General features: G+C 51.7%; 1 protein-coding gene across 5 annotated transcripts; it reads left to right on the top strand.

The window, feature by feature from the left end:
* The first annotated feature begins 5,610 nt into the window (after positions 1-5,610).
* LOC124687930 lies at positions 5,611-8,522 on the top strand. Of its 5 annotated transcripts, XM_047221656.1 has the most exons (7): positions 5,611-6,035; positions 6,470-7,231; positions 7,316-7,426; positions 7,558-7,641; positions 7,724-7,895; positions 7,985-8,053; positions 8,165-8,522. In XM_047221656.1, the coding sequence occupies exons 2-7, from the start codon at positions 7,091-7,093 to the stop codon at positions 8,266-8,268; spliced, it is 681 nt and encodes a 226-aa protein (XP_047077612.1). In that variant the 5' UTR covers positions 5,611-6,035; positions 6,470-7,090; the 3' UTR covers positions 8,269-8,522. The 5 variants fall into 5 exon arrangements, 3 of the variants coding, with proteins under 3 accessions (XP_047077612.1, XP_047077613.1, XP_047077611.1); XR_006998356.1 differs by having other exon boundaries at positions 5,611-7,231; positions 7,345-7,426; positions 7,553-7,652; XM_047221657.1 differs by having other exon boundaries at positions 5,611-7,231; positions 7,345-7,426.
* The last annotated feature ends 10,132 nt before the right edge of the window (positions 8,523-18,654 follow it).

Raw genomic sequence — 18,654 nt, 5'->3', positions numbered from 1 at the left:
CGTTTAGAGCATCTCCAACGGCGATTTACACAAAAATAACCCAAAAGTGGAAGAAAAGCACAGACTGACCCTCCGGCGAAACTATTTCACCAATCTAACCCTTTTGTGTGGCGCCCCTCCCAGGGGCGCCACACATGCCCATGTGGCTCCCCTCCTGCCGGCGCCACCGACCCAGCCCGACGTGGCTCCATCGACGCCGAGCTGGTGCGCCCATCCGACGTGGCGGCATGTGTGGCGCCCTCCCAACGGCGCCACACATGCACTTGTAATCCCCCAAAACATACCGTAAGACAATTCCTCCGGGACTTAGCCGTTTTGCGAGGCTCGATGTGTGGCGCCGATGCCACGGGCGCCACACTAGCATGTGTGGCGCCGATGCCACGGCGCCACACATCCACTTAAGTGTGGCGCCCGCGCCCGCCCCCAGCCCGACCATCTTCTTCTCTCGTTTCTTCTCCTCTCTCCCTCTCTCCCCAAGGCGGCCGGCGGTTCCTCCTCCTCCTCTCTCTCTCTCCCCCAACAAATCGGCCACAAATTCATCGGATCTGACCGGCCAATCTCTTCCCCATCCATTCCTCAAGGTAATCCCCTTCGAATCCCTCACATTCATCCACTAATTTCATAGATCTTGCTAGATTTACACATGAACCCTAGACATGGAAACTAGATTTGAAATGGCTATGTATGTGTTGAATGTGTATGTGTAGGAACCCTAGATATGTAGGAACCCTAGATATGTAGGAACCCTAGATATATAGGAACCCTAGATGTGTTGAATGAAATTTTACATGTATGTGTTGAAATCCTTATGTATGTATGTGGTGAAAGGCAAAATTGGAGCTTAGCAAATGCATTCTATTGTCTTACATATGTCTATTATGTGCCTAGGAATGGTATGTCTTACGAAATTCATATGTGTGATGTATTTGGATATGAACTCTCATGTATGTGTGATGTATATGTGATTCGAAAGTTAGATATATTCTCATGTATTCTTGATGGAATAACTCATATTTGTTAGGAATGTATGTGTGATGGCTTATTTGGATATATTCTCATGTATGTGTTGCTCATATTTGGTATGAATGGCTCATAATATGTTGTATGTGTTGCTCATACATGTAGGATGGTGTGGCTTCGGATGAAGAGTACGACGGGGAGCACCGGGCTGTTCATATGACGGAGAGGGGAACGGATCTTCACCCTTTGAAGATTCGTTACCATGGCACACCGGATATACCTTATGACGAGAGGTACACGGAGTTCATCCGGCCTACCGGTCTTATGCCGTTCATATCCCTTGTAAGCCGTGGGGGGCCACACATGAACCCCTCGGCACTCACCGCCCTTGTCGACCGGTGGAGGCCGGAGACTCACACCTTCCACTTGAGGGCCGGCGAGATGGCCCCTACTCGGCAGGATGTTTCCATGATCCTTGCACTACCTATTCGGGGCGAGCCACCGTGTATGAACACAGCCTTCCGATGGGTGGCGCCGGCGGATGGTGGGGCTTATTGGCGAGGGCTCCTCCGCCGCCGGAAAATCCAAAGGAGAGAGTTCCCGCCGGCGCGTCTTTCACTTGGATCGGAACTAACTTGCGAGAATGCCCCATAGAGGCCGACGAGGACACTCGGAGGACGTACGCCCGCGTGTACTTATGGTACATGATTTCCGGGACTCTCTTTCTCGACGGTGGGGGTAAGCTGGCCCATTGGTGTTGGCTGAAGGCGCTTACGGTGTTGGACGCCCGGTGGAGTTGGGGAACAGCGGCACTTGCCTACCTCTACCGAGCAGGTGATGATTTGTTCTATGTACTATTTTCCTATAGTAGTGCGCTACACAAAGTAGTAACCAAATATCTTATGTACGCAGTTGGACGAAGCTTGTCGCAGGACCGGGAGCAAGACTTGTCGCGGGACCGGGAGCAAGACCGGGAGCGGCGGTATTGGTGGATGCATGCTCCTACTTTCCGTATGGAGCTGGGACCGCCTATCGGTTGGGCGTCCCGGGGTACTCAACGAGACGCCATGGCCTCATTTCCCTCACTTTCCCGATCGGGAGCCCACTTGGGCATACCTTTGGGACAATGTCTCGGAGATGACGAGCGATCCAATGGTCATGTACGGGCAGTACATCGCGGAGTTGGACACTCTTACCGCCGAGCGGGTAACCGATCACTGCGGAGTTGCAATCCTAGTTTTGATTGATTCTACCGGCATCTACTAAATAATTGTATGCTGCAGGTGGAATGGGAGCCATATGGTACCTACTACCGTATTGGCGCGGCGATGACCGACCTAAACCCCAAGTGCACGGAGGAGGCGCGGTTCGGCGTATGCGCTGCCCACTCATATGCATGTGGCTTGTTGAACACCACCGGCCGCAAAGAGTGATGAGACAGTTTGGGCTGTATCGGGAGTGCCCACCAACGTGGCAAGACACGGACAAGGCGCTTCACGGGTAAACTTCGGAATCATGCGATGGAAGATTCTTGATAGAAGAGGTACAAACTAACTTGTTGATTCTTGCGGGCTTGATAGGCAGCGGCGGAGGAAGATCACAAATTGGCCGATCCATCATAGCGGCCACATCACAGCGTTCCAACACCGCTTGGAAGCGGCACGGAATGCCGGCCCCGAGCGGATTGTGCCTCACGACTTCACCGCTTTCAACAACTACCTCGAGTGGTTCCATCGAACACGCGTATCGAGTTAGTGAAGCGCGCGTATCGTGAAGAGATCTTGGACGACCCCATCCAGTTCGATGAGGTTGGGCAAAGCCGACACGACACTTTTGCTCGCAGAGGGAGATCGACTTCTATTGCTTCCGAGCTGAACTTCGTGGTAATGGATTCTCTCACTAACTAGTACATCATCTAGATTGCCATGTGCTCGCTTAAATTGTGTATGCTATGTTTGTCACAGCGGGAGGAGATCCGGAAAACAGTCTGAGGAGTGCGAGGTTGTGTGGGAGCAGAGCCACACGGATGAAAAGCTCGTCGGACCGTTGCGGAATTTCGTTAAGGTATGATCAGCAACTTTGAATGTACGCAATTATGTGCCGGTGGCTTTGTAACCGTGAGTTCCATGACGCGGAACACCGCACGAAAGATGCGGCGGTTAGCGAACTTGCTAGGTTGCCGCGAAGGCGAAATCCCTACATCCTCCTCTTCTCGAAGAACATGTATGGACTATTTTGTTGCTGCGAAACATGTTCTTACTAATTTCAACTTTTGTAATCTCATGTGTTCATGTTTGTGCAGATTCCTCCCGAGGACGACCTAATTCCGAGTCAAGGCGTACTTCCGAAGCGTACCTCCAAGCAACGGTCGGCTTACCGGTTGAAGCCAAGGGGCAAGGCTCCAAACCGGTACACTCCGGAAGATTATGTCAACCGAGGAAAGAAGGTTGTCACCGATGACGGGCCGCCGCGGAGATCAGCTATGTCGAGGATGAGGAACGACGAGCCGTTCTCTTCGGAGGAGGAGGACGAGGAGGAGGAGGAGGAGGAGCAGGAGCGAGCGAGGAGAGCGAGCAGCAGGAGCAGCAGCAGGGAGCGAGCAGCAGCGGGAGCAGCGACGCAGGAGCAGCCAAGGCAGCGGACGAAGAGGATGGCCGTCCGGAAGCAGCCCACGAGGACGGCACGTCGAGGACGCAACTAGGATGTGCTACGTGTTGTTGTGAACTCTATATTCATAAGTATCGATTTGTGAACCCTATGTCATTTCGAACCATGGTCCGTAATGCTACTTGTTGTTTGAATCTACGTGCTACAATGTGACCTATGAAGTGTTATATGTGTATGTCATGAAATTGCTACTTGTTGTGTCCAATGTTGTACTCGTAATCTGTTGGAGTTTGGTAGGATTTTTCAGGTTTTTAACAAAAGTCGGTGTGTGGCGCCCTCCACTCGGCGCCACAAGTGCTAGTGTGGCGCCCCGGCATCGGCGCCACACATGCCAACCTATATGAACTATTGGGTCGAAAACATCCGGGGGCTTCGGACGATAAGTCCTTAGCCGTTTTCGCGAGCCTCTATGTGTGGCGCCCGTGGCATCGGCGCCACACATGCTAGTGTGGCGCCCGTGGCATCGGCGCCACACATCGAGCCTCGCAAAACGGCTAAGTCCCGGAGGAATTGTCTTACGGTATGTTTTGGGGGATTACAAGTGCATGTGTGGCGCCGTTGGGAGGGCGCCACACATGCTGCCACGTCGGATGGGCGCACCGGCTCGGCGTCGATGGAGCCACGTCGGCTGGGTCGGTGGCGCCGGCAGGAGGGGAGCCACATGGGCATGTGTGGCGCCCCTGGGAGGGGCGCCACACAAAAGGGTTAGATTGGTGAAATAGTTTCGCCGGAGGGTCAGTCTGTGCTTTTCTTCCACTTTTGGGTTATTTTTGTGTAAATCGCCATCTCCAACAGAGGCTCTAAAATTTGGCGCTGTAAACGTCGTTTGCAGCGCGCTGGATCCGGATACAGCGCGCGACGCTGGCGCGTGCTTCGCCGGAGGCTCTATTTTACAGCGCAACCAAAAAAGCCAAAAACAGCCCTTCACCGGAGGTCTGTAAATAGAGCTCCACAAACAAGTTTTTTCAACATACATACAACAAACAAGATCAAACACGCCACAAATAAATCTGGAAAAATCAACTAAATTACTGTAAATTATCCATATAGCTAGAAATTGATCTCAAGCTAGCAATCGAATCCCGTGCGCGGCCGAAATCAGTCCGTGCGTGCGTGCGCGGCGACATCAATCGAGTCCGTGCGCGGCTGAAATCCGTGCGTGCGTGCGCGGCCGCGCGAGCTTCGGCCTCCGGCTCCGCCCGGCCGAGTGCCGCGGCCGTGCCGTCTCCTCCACCGCGTCGTCCCGCGTCCGCGTGGCCGCGTCGAGCCGCCGCGAGAGGTCGGCGGCCGGGCGCCACCGCTCGCCTCCGTCGCCGCCCTCCGAGGCCGAGGCCGAGGTTGTCGTCGTCGACGGCGACGAGCGCGGGGTGGAGCGCCGGGTTAGGACACGAAGAGCGAGCGGATGACGGCCCCCGGCGACGCGGACGCCACGGCGCGCGCTGCTTGAAGCGGCGGTCGGAGCAGGACACCGCCCGCGATGTACGCCGCCGACGCCGTGTGCCGGCCGCGCCGCCCTCGCTCCGGCCGCGCCGCCTCGCTCCGGCGGGAGATGGGGGAAGTTGGGTGCGTCGGCCATGGCGCGGCGGGAGATGGGGCAGGTCGACGGGGCGGCCATGGCCCATGGCGCATCGGGCGAGGGGGAGCTCGAGCGGGGCATGGCATCGGCTTGGATTTGAGCGTCGGTTTTCTTCCCGCGGTGGAGAAGCCAACTTACGGCGCGCGCCGATTGACGCACCAAATATAGAGCTTTGGATAGCGCAAACTACCGCGCGCACTAAAATATTTACAGCGCGACCTATTTTACAGCGTCTGCTGGAGGGCGGAAAAACGCGTTTGGCGCTGTATATTGGCAGTTTTTTTAGCGCGCGCCTAGTTTAGAGCCTCTGTTGGAGATGCTCTTAGGTGATCATCTGGACCCGCGGTACAACTTTGCTGGGGGCTTCCTAGACCACGGGTCCAAGTTTGCGTGTGGCCGTCGGCGTTTGCCTCCCAGATCTGAACAGGTGAACTCTGTGTCGTCCCCGAGCAAAGAGTAGAGCAGGCTTCCACATACCACCGGCGATTCGACCAGGCTCTGAAGCGGGCGGTGGGGGCTGTGGCGGCGGCAGGGACGGGAAGCAGATCACGACTTTGCCGGCGACCTGTATCAACAAAATGGACTTCCCCTGGATCCAGTGAGTAGGCCGTGTCTCCTCCTTTTCCAGTGCCTCTATCTTTGAGGGCGCGGTGGAGGATGCGGGGGATAGTACGGTCGCGAGAGATGGTGGAGCAGGGTCAATCTGTGATGGGCATCATCCAAGCTGTGGCTAGGGATGCTGACTTGCTGAGCAGCCGGCTCCGCCCTCCCGACAGGGAAAATGGATCCAAACTCACTGGGGTGGACAAAAATGTACAGATTGTGAGCCATGGTATGAGCTGATAACCCAACTTTGTAGTTACTACGGTATGACATTAGAAGTCGTCTTGCTATGCTTAGAACAAAGAACATAAGGAGATTAGTAATTCATAGACATGCTGTGTTGGATGGTGACAGAAAGCAATTTTTGCTGAAAAGATCTTGTGAGCAGATGCATGGAGTTTGGCCAGTTTTCAGTTAACTAGTCTTACTGCGACAGGACGGTTTGGTACATATGTGCAATTGAGTTAACTAGTCTGTCTGCGCTCGTGTGATCCCATATAGTATCTATAGAACTGAATTACATGGTTAGTAAAAGTGAAAAAAAGCGAACTAATTGGTAAAATCGGGTGTCATTCTAGCTCCATCGTGCCTCAAACTTCTCCATCGCCATTCTAGTTTTACGTAAAGCTAACTGCAGATCTTGTCTCGCCACATGTATGTCAGATGCCGGCAGTGACACAGGATCCAGAGACAGTAGGCACATCATTCACCCAGAGCTCCCAGAGGACGATGCAAGCAAAGGCAGCAATGGTCAGTCAACTGAGCACCAACCCCAGTTCATGTTTCGTAGTTCCATCAAGCATGTAGTTGAGGTGCTAAATGGGTTTGCCGAGTTCAAGGAATTGCATGTCAAAGAAATCGACTCGGTGGGATACTGGAGTTGCCGGTGCTGCAAAAGTTGAGCCTGAAATTTAGTGCATGGACCATGAATAGGGTCGATGTTCACCGCCATGCCATATCAAACAATGAAAATAAGATTCTCAGGTTCTGGGCCGAAGATATACACAAGGTTTTCGGTGCTCCCTACAGCAACTGTGATGTGAAGGGAAGGGACACCAGCATTACTGAAGAATCAATCGATTTTATCAAGAGCTTGCTCGGGATGAACAAAGCAGGGGTTCGCAGCCTACGTGCAGCCGAGGGATTTATAAAGAGGGATATCAGAGATGAGTCAAGCAAGCTGGCGAAGGATTGTTTTCAGATTGCATTTGTCATATTTGTGATGGGCCACTTGCTAGCACCCTCGATGAAGTATTACTACTTTCAAATTGATTTTTGGGGGTAATGGCCAACATAGAGAACATTGCACAATTCAATTTGTGTGAGTGTGTGGTGCAGTGCTTCATGCCATCGCAAAAGCTGAAGAATTATATGTCCAAGAGGAGTGGCACCATCAATTTGTTTGGGTGTCATCTTTTTCTGCAGGTCGGTCCATTTTTACATGCTGACACATGTTTTAATATGAGGCCCATGCATTTTCCATTGATATACTTCTTGTACATTAAACAGATTTTCTGTTGGATAATCTTGATCTGCAGCTGTTGTCTACTAAACATGATGTGCTGCCACAGATCTGCAAGTTCGATCAGGAGGATGATAACTATATATGGCTTTCGACATGTAAACTCTCCAGTTTCCTATACGTGCTCTCCCGTTAGCATATTCCTCTTTAAATATACTAGACTACAGCAGACGTAATGATCATGATCATTTTACTCAGTTTCATTTGATCTACACTTTTTCCAGCTTAGGCATGGCAGCAATGTTTGTTACACCCCTTCCAACTTTGTAGACGTGGAAGAAGCGCGACCTGTAAGACTGTAACTCCCCTACCTGTAAGGACCTTGTAAGTTTCTCTGACTCCCTGCTATGAAACAACCCGATTTTTTCTTTATGATTGATGTTGTGTGTTTGCAGGCAGCATACCCGATTGATATACTACTGAGGGAGCAGAATGCAAGAAGTATGTCCCACATTTCAACTGCACAACTAGACATGTTGAAGTTCAGTACTCTCAGCGACAAGTGCATCTGCTGCCATATCCGCGGATCCACGGACTGTCCACTTAGGCCATGGCACGCTGTAACAGGTATGCACCAAATGTAGAACACTTATAGTTCTGCTCATTGGTGTTTTTCACTTTTTCTTGAAATCACACTCTGTATGAAAATGGTGAAGCTGATGCGTTACACACGCCAATTGGTGAAAAGATTGATGGACAAGAAGTCGATATGTCTGATTTCGAAGGTCAGTGCCCCTAATAGATCTCTGCAATCTCTTACTGATCATTTTGTCACTTTTTTTTTCACTCAACCTGATTCACCTGCAACTTGAACCACCCCTCGTCCTATGTACAAGGTGAGAGTTCGGCAGCTGGTGCTGCATCTCGCTCAAGAGGAAGCGCCGGAGTCATTCTACGGAAGAAGCCTAGAGAGATCACAGCGCCTGAAACAGCCATTTGAGAGCAACGTGTATTTGGCAATATGCACTAAGATGAAGGAGTTCTCCTCTCAGCTGTGTGTGCCAAAGATGGTTGTGCCAACATTGATCTGGTCACGGGACACACCCTCTTCCGAAACGGAAATACTTATCTGGTCGTATACGCCAGCAAACCTTTCGGGTTTGCACCTTCCCATCCTGACATTCCTGATTTGCTGGAACTGTATATGCGACGCAGATGAGTTACAGAGGTTATACATCCTCCAAGTCTACCCTCGATGTTTTCTTCGTTTGTTAATCTTTTCTTTTACTGTATACAAATTCTTTCGGAAAATGTTTTTCGCTCCCGAGCTCTAGTGCTCTTGCCAATGTAAAAAAATTAAAAGACATTTTTTCAAGTTATCAAAAAAAAATCCGAAAATAATTCTGGAGATTGCCGGTGTTACATCTCACAATCATGCAAAATCTCAACCCGAAATTCTTCTTATTTTGAGCTAGATGATTTTTTTTTTCATTTTTGTGTACCTCAAAATAGAAAGTATTTGAAATCAATATTTTGCTCGTTTGTGAGATGCATCATTGACTATATATAAATTTGTTTCAGAATTTTTTAGAACTCAAAAATCTGATTGTTGATATTTTAAAACGAGATCACTGGTGCTCTGTCCTTATTTGTTCCGTTATTTCCTTTGTTAACATATATGGATCGATCACATGGAACCGCGCCTTGTCACTCGTCAGGGTTGACGAGATAATCATCAGGACGCAGCTAGTAGGGAAACATGCTTTGGATCATGAGTTAGGAAGGTTCTCGTTCGTATATGCCTATATGAATCTAATCTGGAGTGCCAACGCGAGAGCCGAGCTGGACTTTGTTGGCTCGTCTTAACTGCCGCGCGTTGGGCCTTGCTGCGTGCGGTCTAAGAACGTCAACGTTGGTCCAGGACGTTGCGAATAAGTATCGGACCGTCACAATCAATGCGCCCAGTCCACTGTTTAATATTCAGCATGTGTGACCATATACGGCAGGGAATACACAGATTTCCATCGATCTGGACGTGACTGATTGGTCCAACCTATCGAGTGCATCTGGACCCGGGTGCCAATATGGATTTCTGCCTATCATGGTCAGTTTTTTTCTTTGAATTGTATCATGGTCAGTTGGTTCACTCACTCTTCCACGGACCACACACACTCCACTTTTGTTATCACTTGATCCGGAAGGAACAAGCAGGCGTAGTGGAGTTGGCATTTCTCGGGCCCTGACCTGAGAAAGGACAGCAGTGGGGAGAGAGAATGATGGTGCCATCATGGCAGCCAGTTCACAGCAGCAGCTACATCGTGATCAGGAACCAGGATCACTGTGCCTAGGTAGCAAGCTAAACCTTTTTTCTTTCCCTGACCGTGTAGGCCAAACGCTGCATCGCTGCAACTGCAGCAGTCGCCGTGACAGGTGAACGGCCCCCTCCTTTGCACTTTTCGAACAGAGGGTGGCGTGATGCGTCGCTTGCTTGCTCGCTAGTAATTCTGTGTCGCGGAAGGGAGAGTGGGGGATTAAAGTAGACGCAAGTGCACGTAAGTAAGCGGGTGTGGAGCTTTAGACATGATTCTTAATGCCATTGACCTGGGAAGATCCCTATGGCGCACGGCGCGTCGCCGGCGGCGGCGGCGATCGGGCCGGGTCGGTCGGCCGCGCGAGGCACGGCTCCGTGCCGGGGGGTCAGCGGCTCACGTGCGGCCGCGAGCGAGGCGAGGCTGTGTTGTGTTCGACGCCTCTGGATCTGTTTGCCGTTGCAACGCCGCATTTGCTTGTCGCTGGATCATCTGCCGTGCCACCGATTTGTGTGCTTCTTTTTTTGAAAAAAGTCCACCATCTATTAATAATCTAGTAAAAAAAATTCTAAATTGGTCTTTAGACTACCTAGCAACGACTATAGACACTAGCTAGCTTGTACCGAAGCGGCTTGCCGCCTTCCTGGTCCCTCCAGCACCAGAATCGGCCAAAGCTTATTGTAATCGCCATGCTAAGACCCAAAGTACCATTGCCAAAGATTAGATCCATAGGTTGGAAAAGTTAGACCTAAAATTACGCCGAAACACGAAAACCGATTGGATCTCCAAAGATTCGCGAGGCGCACAACTTCACATCCCGCTAGGTACACCACTAGAGAAGGATAGTACGGGAATGATCTTATTCAGTTCAAGATGTAGTCGTCATCTCACCATCTCGAAGAAGACACTGAAAATAATCTAAACAAAGCTCCAAAATCACCAGAAATGGAGCGGACCGGCGACGGTGTCAATGAAAAGGACGAAACCCTAGATGGGTTTTAGGAGTGTTTACGATCCTCACAATCGCCTTGTTTCTACTACCTACATTCCTGTTCGAAACTTAATGCCGGCAGCCACAAAATGAGTGTTGTAGAACTCCTACAGGTCAAAGTCGGAGAAGAATGTGCGTACTTCCTCTTTTAAAAAATACTCTAGATTTTAGGTCTAAAATTTGTTTTGAATTAGTCTATAGTATTATAAATTTGTAATCAACAAAAGAAGCAATCATGCGCTTTCTATTGGATATCATTCATTTTAATTTAGCTTCGATTGGTTGCTATGATTTGTTAATTCGTCTTAAAATTTGTAGAATGTACACTGAAAGAGGAAGAGACAAGAGAGGGAGTGAGTACGTTTTCAGTTTTCAAACAGATATGGTGAACTTGTAGATCGGCATGGTTGTGGGCATCCCAGAAATTGAGATGACAGTTCCGAGAGTGATGTTCCCTAGGCTTCGTTCACAGAATTACACTAACCGATGGTCTGCATGACATCACCGTTATTGAACACATCCCCTAGTATTGCACAATACAGGGAGTATCGTGCACATCGAAGGCGTTGCTGAGGATTAATTGGCCCATTGAACAACACGAAGCTGTTCGGTCAAGATTACAGATCCCAAGATCCTCTTCTTAAGGCAGTCGTGGAAACTCTGTCGCGGTTTTTCTATTCACTGTACTGTACTGACCAAACAAAATGAATCCCAAGAACCATCAATCGCGTAGGAAGAGCTGGGACCGGAGAAGTGGTATTTTAAAAAAAAAGCAAGCTAAAAGATTTGTCATTTTTTATTAATTAAGAAAAACTTTTATAACAAATGTCACCGCCAAGCCAAGAACTTTGCATGCATCATTGTACTTCTGGAATTACAATACTCAATAATTTCCCTCCGGCAGTGCTCCACATTTTAGCGTCCTCCTTAAACTTTGCGATGACTAGGTTGGCCGACGAGGCGTGGTGACGAAAGACCCTCATGCTTTTTTTCTCTATCCAAATCTCCCAAAACATGATCTTTTGAAAGTTGCTCAGTCCCAAAGCCATCTCCATCCATCAATCGAAGACGCTTTTCCCATTAGCCCAAAGTCAAGTATCAACATTGTGTTGCCGACGCCAAGGAGGGATGACATTCCAAATGCGGAGGGAGAAGCGACACATGAAGAGAAGGTGGGACGCCGATTTTCGAACTTGATTGCAAAGAGGGAAATTGCCACAATTTGGCCAACCTCTCCTAGCCAATCGATATGTCGTCCAAATTATATTTTCAAAATAAACCACGCCACATTTGGGAGGAGCCAAAGATTTCAAAATGGGGGCTCCGTTGGTGTGAGCACGGTGCCCTCAATTGCATCTTATAAGCCGGGACGACAAAGTATAAGCCAACTTTGGTGATTTTTTTCCCATGCAATTGTGTCCTTGATCCCTTCCGAAAGGTGCACATTGGAGACAATCTCCCAAAGAATGACGACTTGTTGCATGTGCTCAACCTCAAAACCATGATCCAGGTCAATATGTGTGATCCAAAAATTATCATTCAAAGCTCTCTTCACCGTCATGTTCTTCCTTTTAGCAATGGTGAACATCTTTGGGGGCAATGTCTTTGGGCCTACAACCAGAGAGTCAAGTAGAGGACAAAAATTCTGCTTTCTCTCCATCACCAATGTTAACAATAGTCACGACATCAAACATTTCTCCGTCATTCTCACTGCAAGGGTTGCTGAGGCCAATACAGGCTTTGGAATCGGCGGTCCATTCGAGCTAAAGCTAACAGTCTTAAAAAGGCAGCACCGTGAACCTTGGGGGATGAGCGTTAAGATCCAAAAGTTTAACCGGGCGATATCCAATCTCCCAAGTCCGAAATGGTTGGCAATACCCAAGACAAAAGTTTTCACGATGTACCAAAAATCGAACGAATTCTTGATTTCAAGCTAGAATAGAAGGCAAGACGTTTTTTTTTGTGTAACGAAGCTTTCTTGCCAGGTTCCCAAGAAGATACATGAAGTTGTGATGGAAAATGTGGTAACCACATCAATGGTGAAAAGATTGAACAGCAGCATTTTTACTCCTGTGGATGTCACGTACGACGTCGCCTCCCCGTTCCTCCAGTTCGTCGCGACTCGCCGCAGACGTGGTAGGCAGCCAAAGCAAACATCCAAGGGATCCGATCCGCGTCACGTTACACGCACACAGTGCGGTGGAGCCCGACCCACGCGAAGCAGTATAAACAGTTGTTAACCAGAGAAGCAACAAGATAAAACAGAGACGCCGCGGAGCAACAGTGCACACAGTGGCTGTTTACGATGGCAATCGGCAGGATGTGCGACGGTGGTTTACAAGAGGCCAGGGGAGAACAGTGGCGTCTGTTCTCCGGTCCCGATCGACTCCTCCTCCAGCTCTAGCTGCAGCTCGTATGCCGTCGGTATCTCACAGTGGTGCCTATGCTACAGGGAGCGACCGGCCTGGCGCGGGAACAAATCTTGCATTCTCCGTACATGTGCAGTGGCGTGATCTGATGATTGAGGCCGGGGACGCACAGTGCTTCGAGCGGGGCACCATAAGGTCATCTCCTAGCGGGCCGACGCATTTTGGAACGCCGAAATGTCCGTTTGCGTTGACTCGCGGACGCGATGTGGCTCAGGACGATCGTTTGCGTCTGGGGTACTTCCAGTGGTGCGGACGTATTTTTTAACCGGGACAGCGTCAAGCTCGCTAATGATGTTTTACGTCCCGTCGAGGACTGCGCAGGCGATTAACTGTTCCCGCGCGTGCCCAATACATTGGCAAATTTCGCCGGCGTTTCACGCGCGCGCGGGAAACGATCTGCGCGTGAACGTCATTTCCCGCCCCGCCGTGGCTATATATGGTGGACACCGGCGGGGGCGACGGACACACCTCAAGCTAATCCATCCATGTCCGGGCAGAACCTTAGTTGGGAGCACGTTGTTCAGATGTGCCGCCACCTCCAACCGGAGGAGGAGGAGGTAGTCGCCGTCGGTGTTGAGGCCCAGCAGCTGGACATGGAGGTGGCGGCGGCGGAGGTGGCGGCGGCGGAGGTTGCGGAGGTTGCGGAGGCGGCAGAGCGCGCGAAAGGGCGTCTCGCGGCGACCAGGGCGGAGATCGCCAACGCCATGGCCGAGCTCGCCGACGTCAGGGCCGAGGCGGCGGTCCAGGCGGGGGCGGAGGAGGAGGAGGCCCATGCGACGGCGGAGGTGGCGGCTACCCAGGTGGCGTTGGCCCAGGCGGAGGCCTTGTGGGACAGCTCCCTGGCCGAGGCCCTCGAACGCCGCAGCCGGGAGGACGAGATGTCCGTTCGCCGGCGTGCGCGGCGCGCGGAGTGCGTGAAGCGCTCCCGCTTCGACGACGGCGCCGGCCCTTCCGGCGGCCAGTAGTAGGCCGCGCGACTGCGAGTAACCGAGGCCGATGTAGGCCGCGCGACGGCGAGTAGGTACGGCCGTTGTAGTTTTAGGTTAACTCGACTAACCATCTCTGTAAAGATGGTCCTTTTGGCCAATCAATAGTAATGAAAAAAATCTTTTGCTTACCTACTCACTGCCGACCGGGCCCAGATGCACCCAACACGGTCGCGTCCGCGAAGACGCAAACCTGGCGCATATTTGGGCCAGGTTTGCGTCTCCGCGGACGGCCCGGTCACTTTGCGTCGCCCCGCTGGAGGTGGTGCGAGACGCATATCCGGTCACGGAGGACGAAAACGGTCGCTCAACGACCATTTGCGTCGCGCCGCCGGAGATGCTCTAACTCGACGAAAGTAGGGACGAGAGGACACCGGAAAAAAATGGCTAAACACCCGTATTTAGAGCATCTCCAGCCGTCTCTCCGACGAGACCTCGGTAACCTTTTTTTACATCCGGACGGTAATATTCGGTTCAGCCGTGCCTTCGGCTCCTCGTTTCCCCCAGATTTGGCCTTTAATCCATCCGGAGAGCCCAGACCATCCCCGGCTTCCCGAGGCCCGGTCGGGGACTCCGGATGAAACAAAAACGTGTGAAACGTCAAGCGGGCCCACGTTGTCAGCGACAGAACGGGTAGTTCCCTCCATTTATTTCATTTCCCTCCAAAATGCGCCGCATAGAACCATTCTCCCTACCGAATTTCGGAGGAGCTACCGCCATTCTCCCCCACAGTTGCAACTCCTCCTCTTCCCTTCCACCACCATGCTGCTGAAGAAGATCGCCGCCGATGGCGCGCCGAAGGCGAGGAAGCCGCGGGTGCCAAAAGAGAGGCCGCCGGGCTCGACAAACGCGCGGTGGACGGCGGATGTTGAGCGGCGGCGGAACGAAACTCGTGGCAGGGCGGAGAGGGAGAAGAAGCTTAACGCGAGGAAGGTGGTAGCGGCGGCGGCGGCGAACGAACATGCGAGGCTGGTCTCCATGAACTTCTCCCAGCCGCGCGTCGGCCAATTCCTCGGCCCATGGCCGACCCAAGGTACGTTCGGCTCTCCTTCCACCTTCTCGCCGGCGTCACCGGCCACGGCCATGTTCCAGGACACCCACGCCGCCGGCATGGCGGGGTTTACGTCGTCACCACTGGAGTACGACGGTCCGATGTACGAGGGCATCTCGCCTGCCCTGCGCCGTGGGCCACTCTCCTTCTCCAACCCCGGGATGCCGCCACCGAATGATGGAGTTGTCGTTGCCTATTCAACGGTACCTCGGAGGAGGGATCCTCACGAGGGGAAGAAGAAGTAGGGGCCATTGGGCTGAGAGTTCTCGGGACGGTGGTACGCGAGTTACCCAGCTTCGGAACACCTGCACGATGACAGGGCCTACTGCTGCTTGTCTGGAATTATCTGGGCGCTATCGCGTTGTTACAATGAGTTGTGGTTGTGCCTCTAGGGCTCCCAGGATCCGGCTTATAAAGGCGCCCGGATCTAGGGTTTACACGGAGAGTCATAGCCGAAATACAAGATGCCTAACTACGGAATATTACATTGCCGTGCATGTCAAGGATCCACCTTTCCTTATACACCGTATTGGATCCGGATACTTCATGGGCCTTCACGGATCCGACTACCTGCATAGGTCCGTTAAGATCCGGCTCCTGTTCCTGGGCTGGACTTCACCTATCTTCTATCAACAGCAACTGGGCCGCCCGATGGGCCAGATGCCACCATCACCATCTGTGGGCCACCCGGGCTTGCCGGATCTAGACCATGTCGTTGATATACCCATAAAATATACCCACAACAGTAGCCCCCGAAGCTCTCCGAGATTCATCATTCCCCCGTCTATCTCTGCCCGGATCCAAAGAGAATCTTGGAGAGCTTCCAAAACTTCTTTGTTTCCGACTTTATTCCAACCGGAAATCACTTGTTCTTCTGTAACAGTGACTTAGCAGATTTCTCGCCCACGTCGCGCACAACTTCCTCTTATCCCGCGCTAAATTTTCGGATATGCGAATCGTCAGCCGGAAATTTCGGAGGCGCACAATTAGGTTACCACTTCGTCCATTTCACCGCATTTGACCTAAGATACGTGGCGATCATCCAGCGGTGCGACCGTTCCGTTCCCACCGTTGGATCCGACTCACAAATCTCCGCGCGAGGCCCATAAGTACCCCATGCGCACGGTCACTTTCACTTTTTCACCGCCCTCACCACTTCGTCTTCTTCCTCGCGCCAGCGCCGCTCGCCAGATCTCACTTCCGGCAAACTCCTCCCCGGAAAGCTTCGAACGCCGCCACTCCAAGGTCTCCTTCGACCCGAGCTACTCGCGTTTGATCGGGAAATCGTCTCCGCCGCCGATTCGTGGTTTCGCCAGAGGCCTGCGCGTCAAGTCCGGGAGCCTCTTCCTCGCCGGCGTCACGGGGAACCGCCACACCTTCGCCGGTAAGTCCACCGGATTTGTAGAAGATAACTTAGCTAGTTCCGGCTACTTAAGCGTTTTACCATATGCATGCAGTCGGAAACATGTCCACTAGCTCACCTACGTTCACCGATAGTTCTCCGAATAGCCCACAGCCAAACTCCACAGAACCAACGTTCATTGAGCCATTAGCATTCCTTCCACCCAACATTTTGATATTATACTAGCTCAACCTTTCTCCGCCTCTTCCAACAATATTCTCGGTCGGATCCCAACAGTAGAATAGATCCAAGCGGAGATAGAAGGGCATGCTAGGATGGCAGCTAAGGTACAAGAAGTCGAGCAGAAGAAAGGTTCAAAGGCCCGGAACCGTGAAGGCGAGAAGGGTCAATGGTGGCCTAGTGAAGTCACGGATTCGGAACTCGAAGCCTTCGTAAAAGAAGGGTTCATTGCTCCGGATACGTGGAGTTTTCATAAGGATTCAAGCACTCCGACCCCAGAACCCGACGAACGCGTCTTCACCAAAGCCTGGGTGGATCGCGGCCTTTCTCTCCCTCCCTCCGAGTTCTTTTTATGAGTGCTTAGCACTTATTGCCTCCAGCCTCACAACATATGCCCCAATTCCTTTCTCATCCTCTCCAATTTTGTGACTCTCTGCGAGGGTCATCTCGGAATCCGTCCAGACATTCGCCTCTGGCAGTTCTTCTACCGAGTCAAGAAGGAGACCAAGGATAAGTGGTAAATTGCGGAAGCATGACGTTCGTGCTCCGCCCCCAAAGGATATTTCTATCTCTTGCTTCCCACGAGTCCATCCGGTACTGGAATGCCGGATGGTTCTACGTGAAGAACTTGTCAGTTCCGGGCGTCCACGACGGCCTCCCCACATTTGTCAACAAACCTCTGGAGGAGCTGGCCAGCTGGAGTCTCATTCCCGCCCTTGCCCAGTATCCGGAACCGGACAAGGCTGCTCGGAGGATCTCTTGGCTAGTCCATGACGGTTTAACCAGAATGGACTTAACCTTGAGATGGTTTAGCCACCGGATCCAGCCGGTCAAGTACAATAAGCGGGTGATCTGCGAATACTCCGTAGGTCGACGACCAGCTGCGGCTGACCCGGGACAATCTGCCAACGGATTCTCTGAACAAGAGGATCCGGACACTCGTGAAGATTGGCAGGGGCCAGGAGGTCCCGGAGATCAACAAGGATATCTTCATCAACAACAAGTGGCCTCCGGTGCGTTCTCACACTTAGTCATTTTACTTCTTATACTTGAAATGTTCTAACTTTTCTCATGTTTCCTCTACAACTCAATTCTTTGGCGGAGGATGGTTTCAGAAATATTTTCCGTCTACCTGCTGGAAGGGTGGAGGAGGATCCGGAGGACGGCGACGAGGGGGAAGAGCAAGCTCCGAAAAAAGCTGCCCCTCGCGCGACAAAACGTCCCTGTGCCAAGGTTTCCGACACTGATGACGGAGCCAGCGGTGAGGCCTCCGCCAAGAAGGCAAAGACCAAGCCACCTCCGCGCCTCGACTCCAAGAAGGCGGAGCGCGATCGCATCAAGTTGCTGACCACATCAAGGAAAGGATCACGCCCGCTGCTCCCCGGAGCCACGTAAGTGTTCGGAAATACATACTCCTGATTGTGAAGTTTCATTACTTATATTTTTTCTTACTTGTTGTAGGAACCAGAAGGTCACCACCTCACGGTTCAACACCCAGAATCCCATCACAAATTAATTGAAGCCGTCTCCGGCCAAGCACCTCCAACCCAGCTCCCCAACCACCTCCGCCTGAAGCTCAACCCTCCCCTGATCCTTCTTCCAACGCTCAAGTGGAAATTATCCCAGTGAGAAGCGAGAAGGGAGGAGAAAGCTGCTCCGCCGCGAAGCGAACTGCTCCTAAAGAGCCCCAAGGCCAGGGTCCAGAGGAGGCGGAAGTCAATTCTTCTAACAAGGCTGAAGCTACGGCTAAGGATGCCATCGAATTTCTGACTAATTTTGGTGATCCATCCAACCTCTTTTCCACTCTGAAGGCGTACTCCTACAAGTTCTTCAATAACCTCACGGAGATGGAGAAATGGGAGCTCGAACAAGACCTACTGAACTCCATGCTAAACAATGCATGGGGTAAAGCTGATATTGAATCTTCCGAGATTCAAAATCACAAAAAATAGATCAGCGAGTTCTTCGACCAACTCCTCATCAAACGCAAGGTAAACTGGTATTCCCAGTAGCCCCCAAGTGTCTAGGCGGAAACTTA

This window comes from Lolium rigidum, chromosome 2, assembly GCF_022539505.1.
Source record: "Lolium rigidum isolate FL_2022 chromosome 2, APGP_CSIRO_Lrig_0.1, whole genome shotgun sequence".
NCBI lineage: Eukaryota > Viridiplantae > Streptophyta > Magnoliopsida > Poales > Poaceae > Lolium > Lolium rigidum.
The sequence above is the reverse complement of the archived record's forward strand: the minus strand, read 5'-3'. Positions and strand labels throughout refer to the sequence as shown.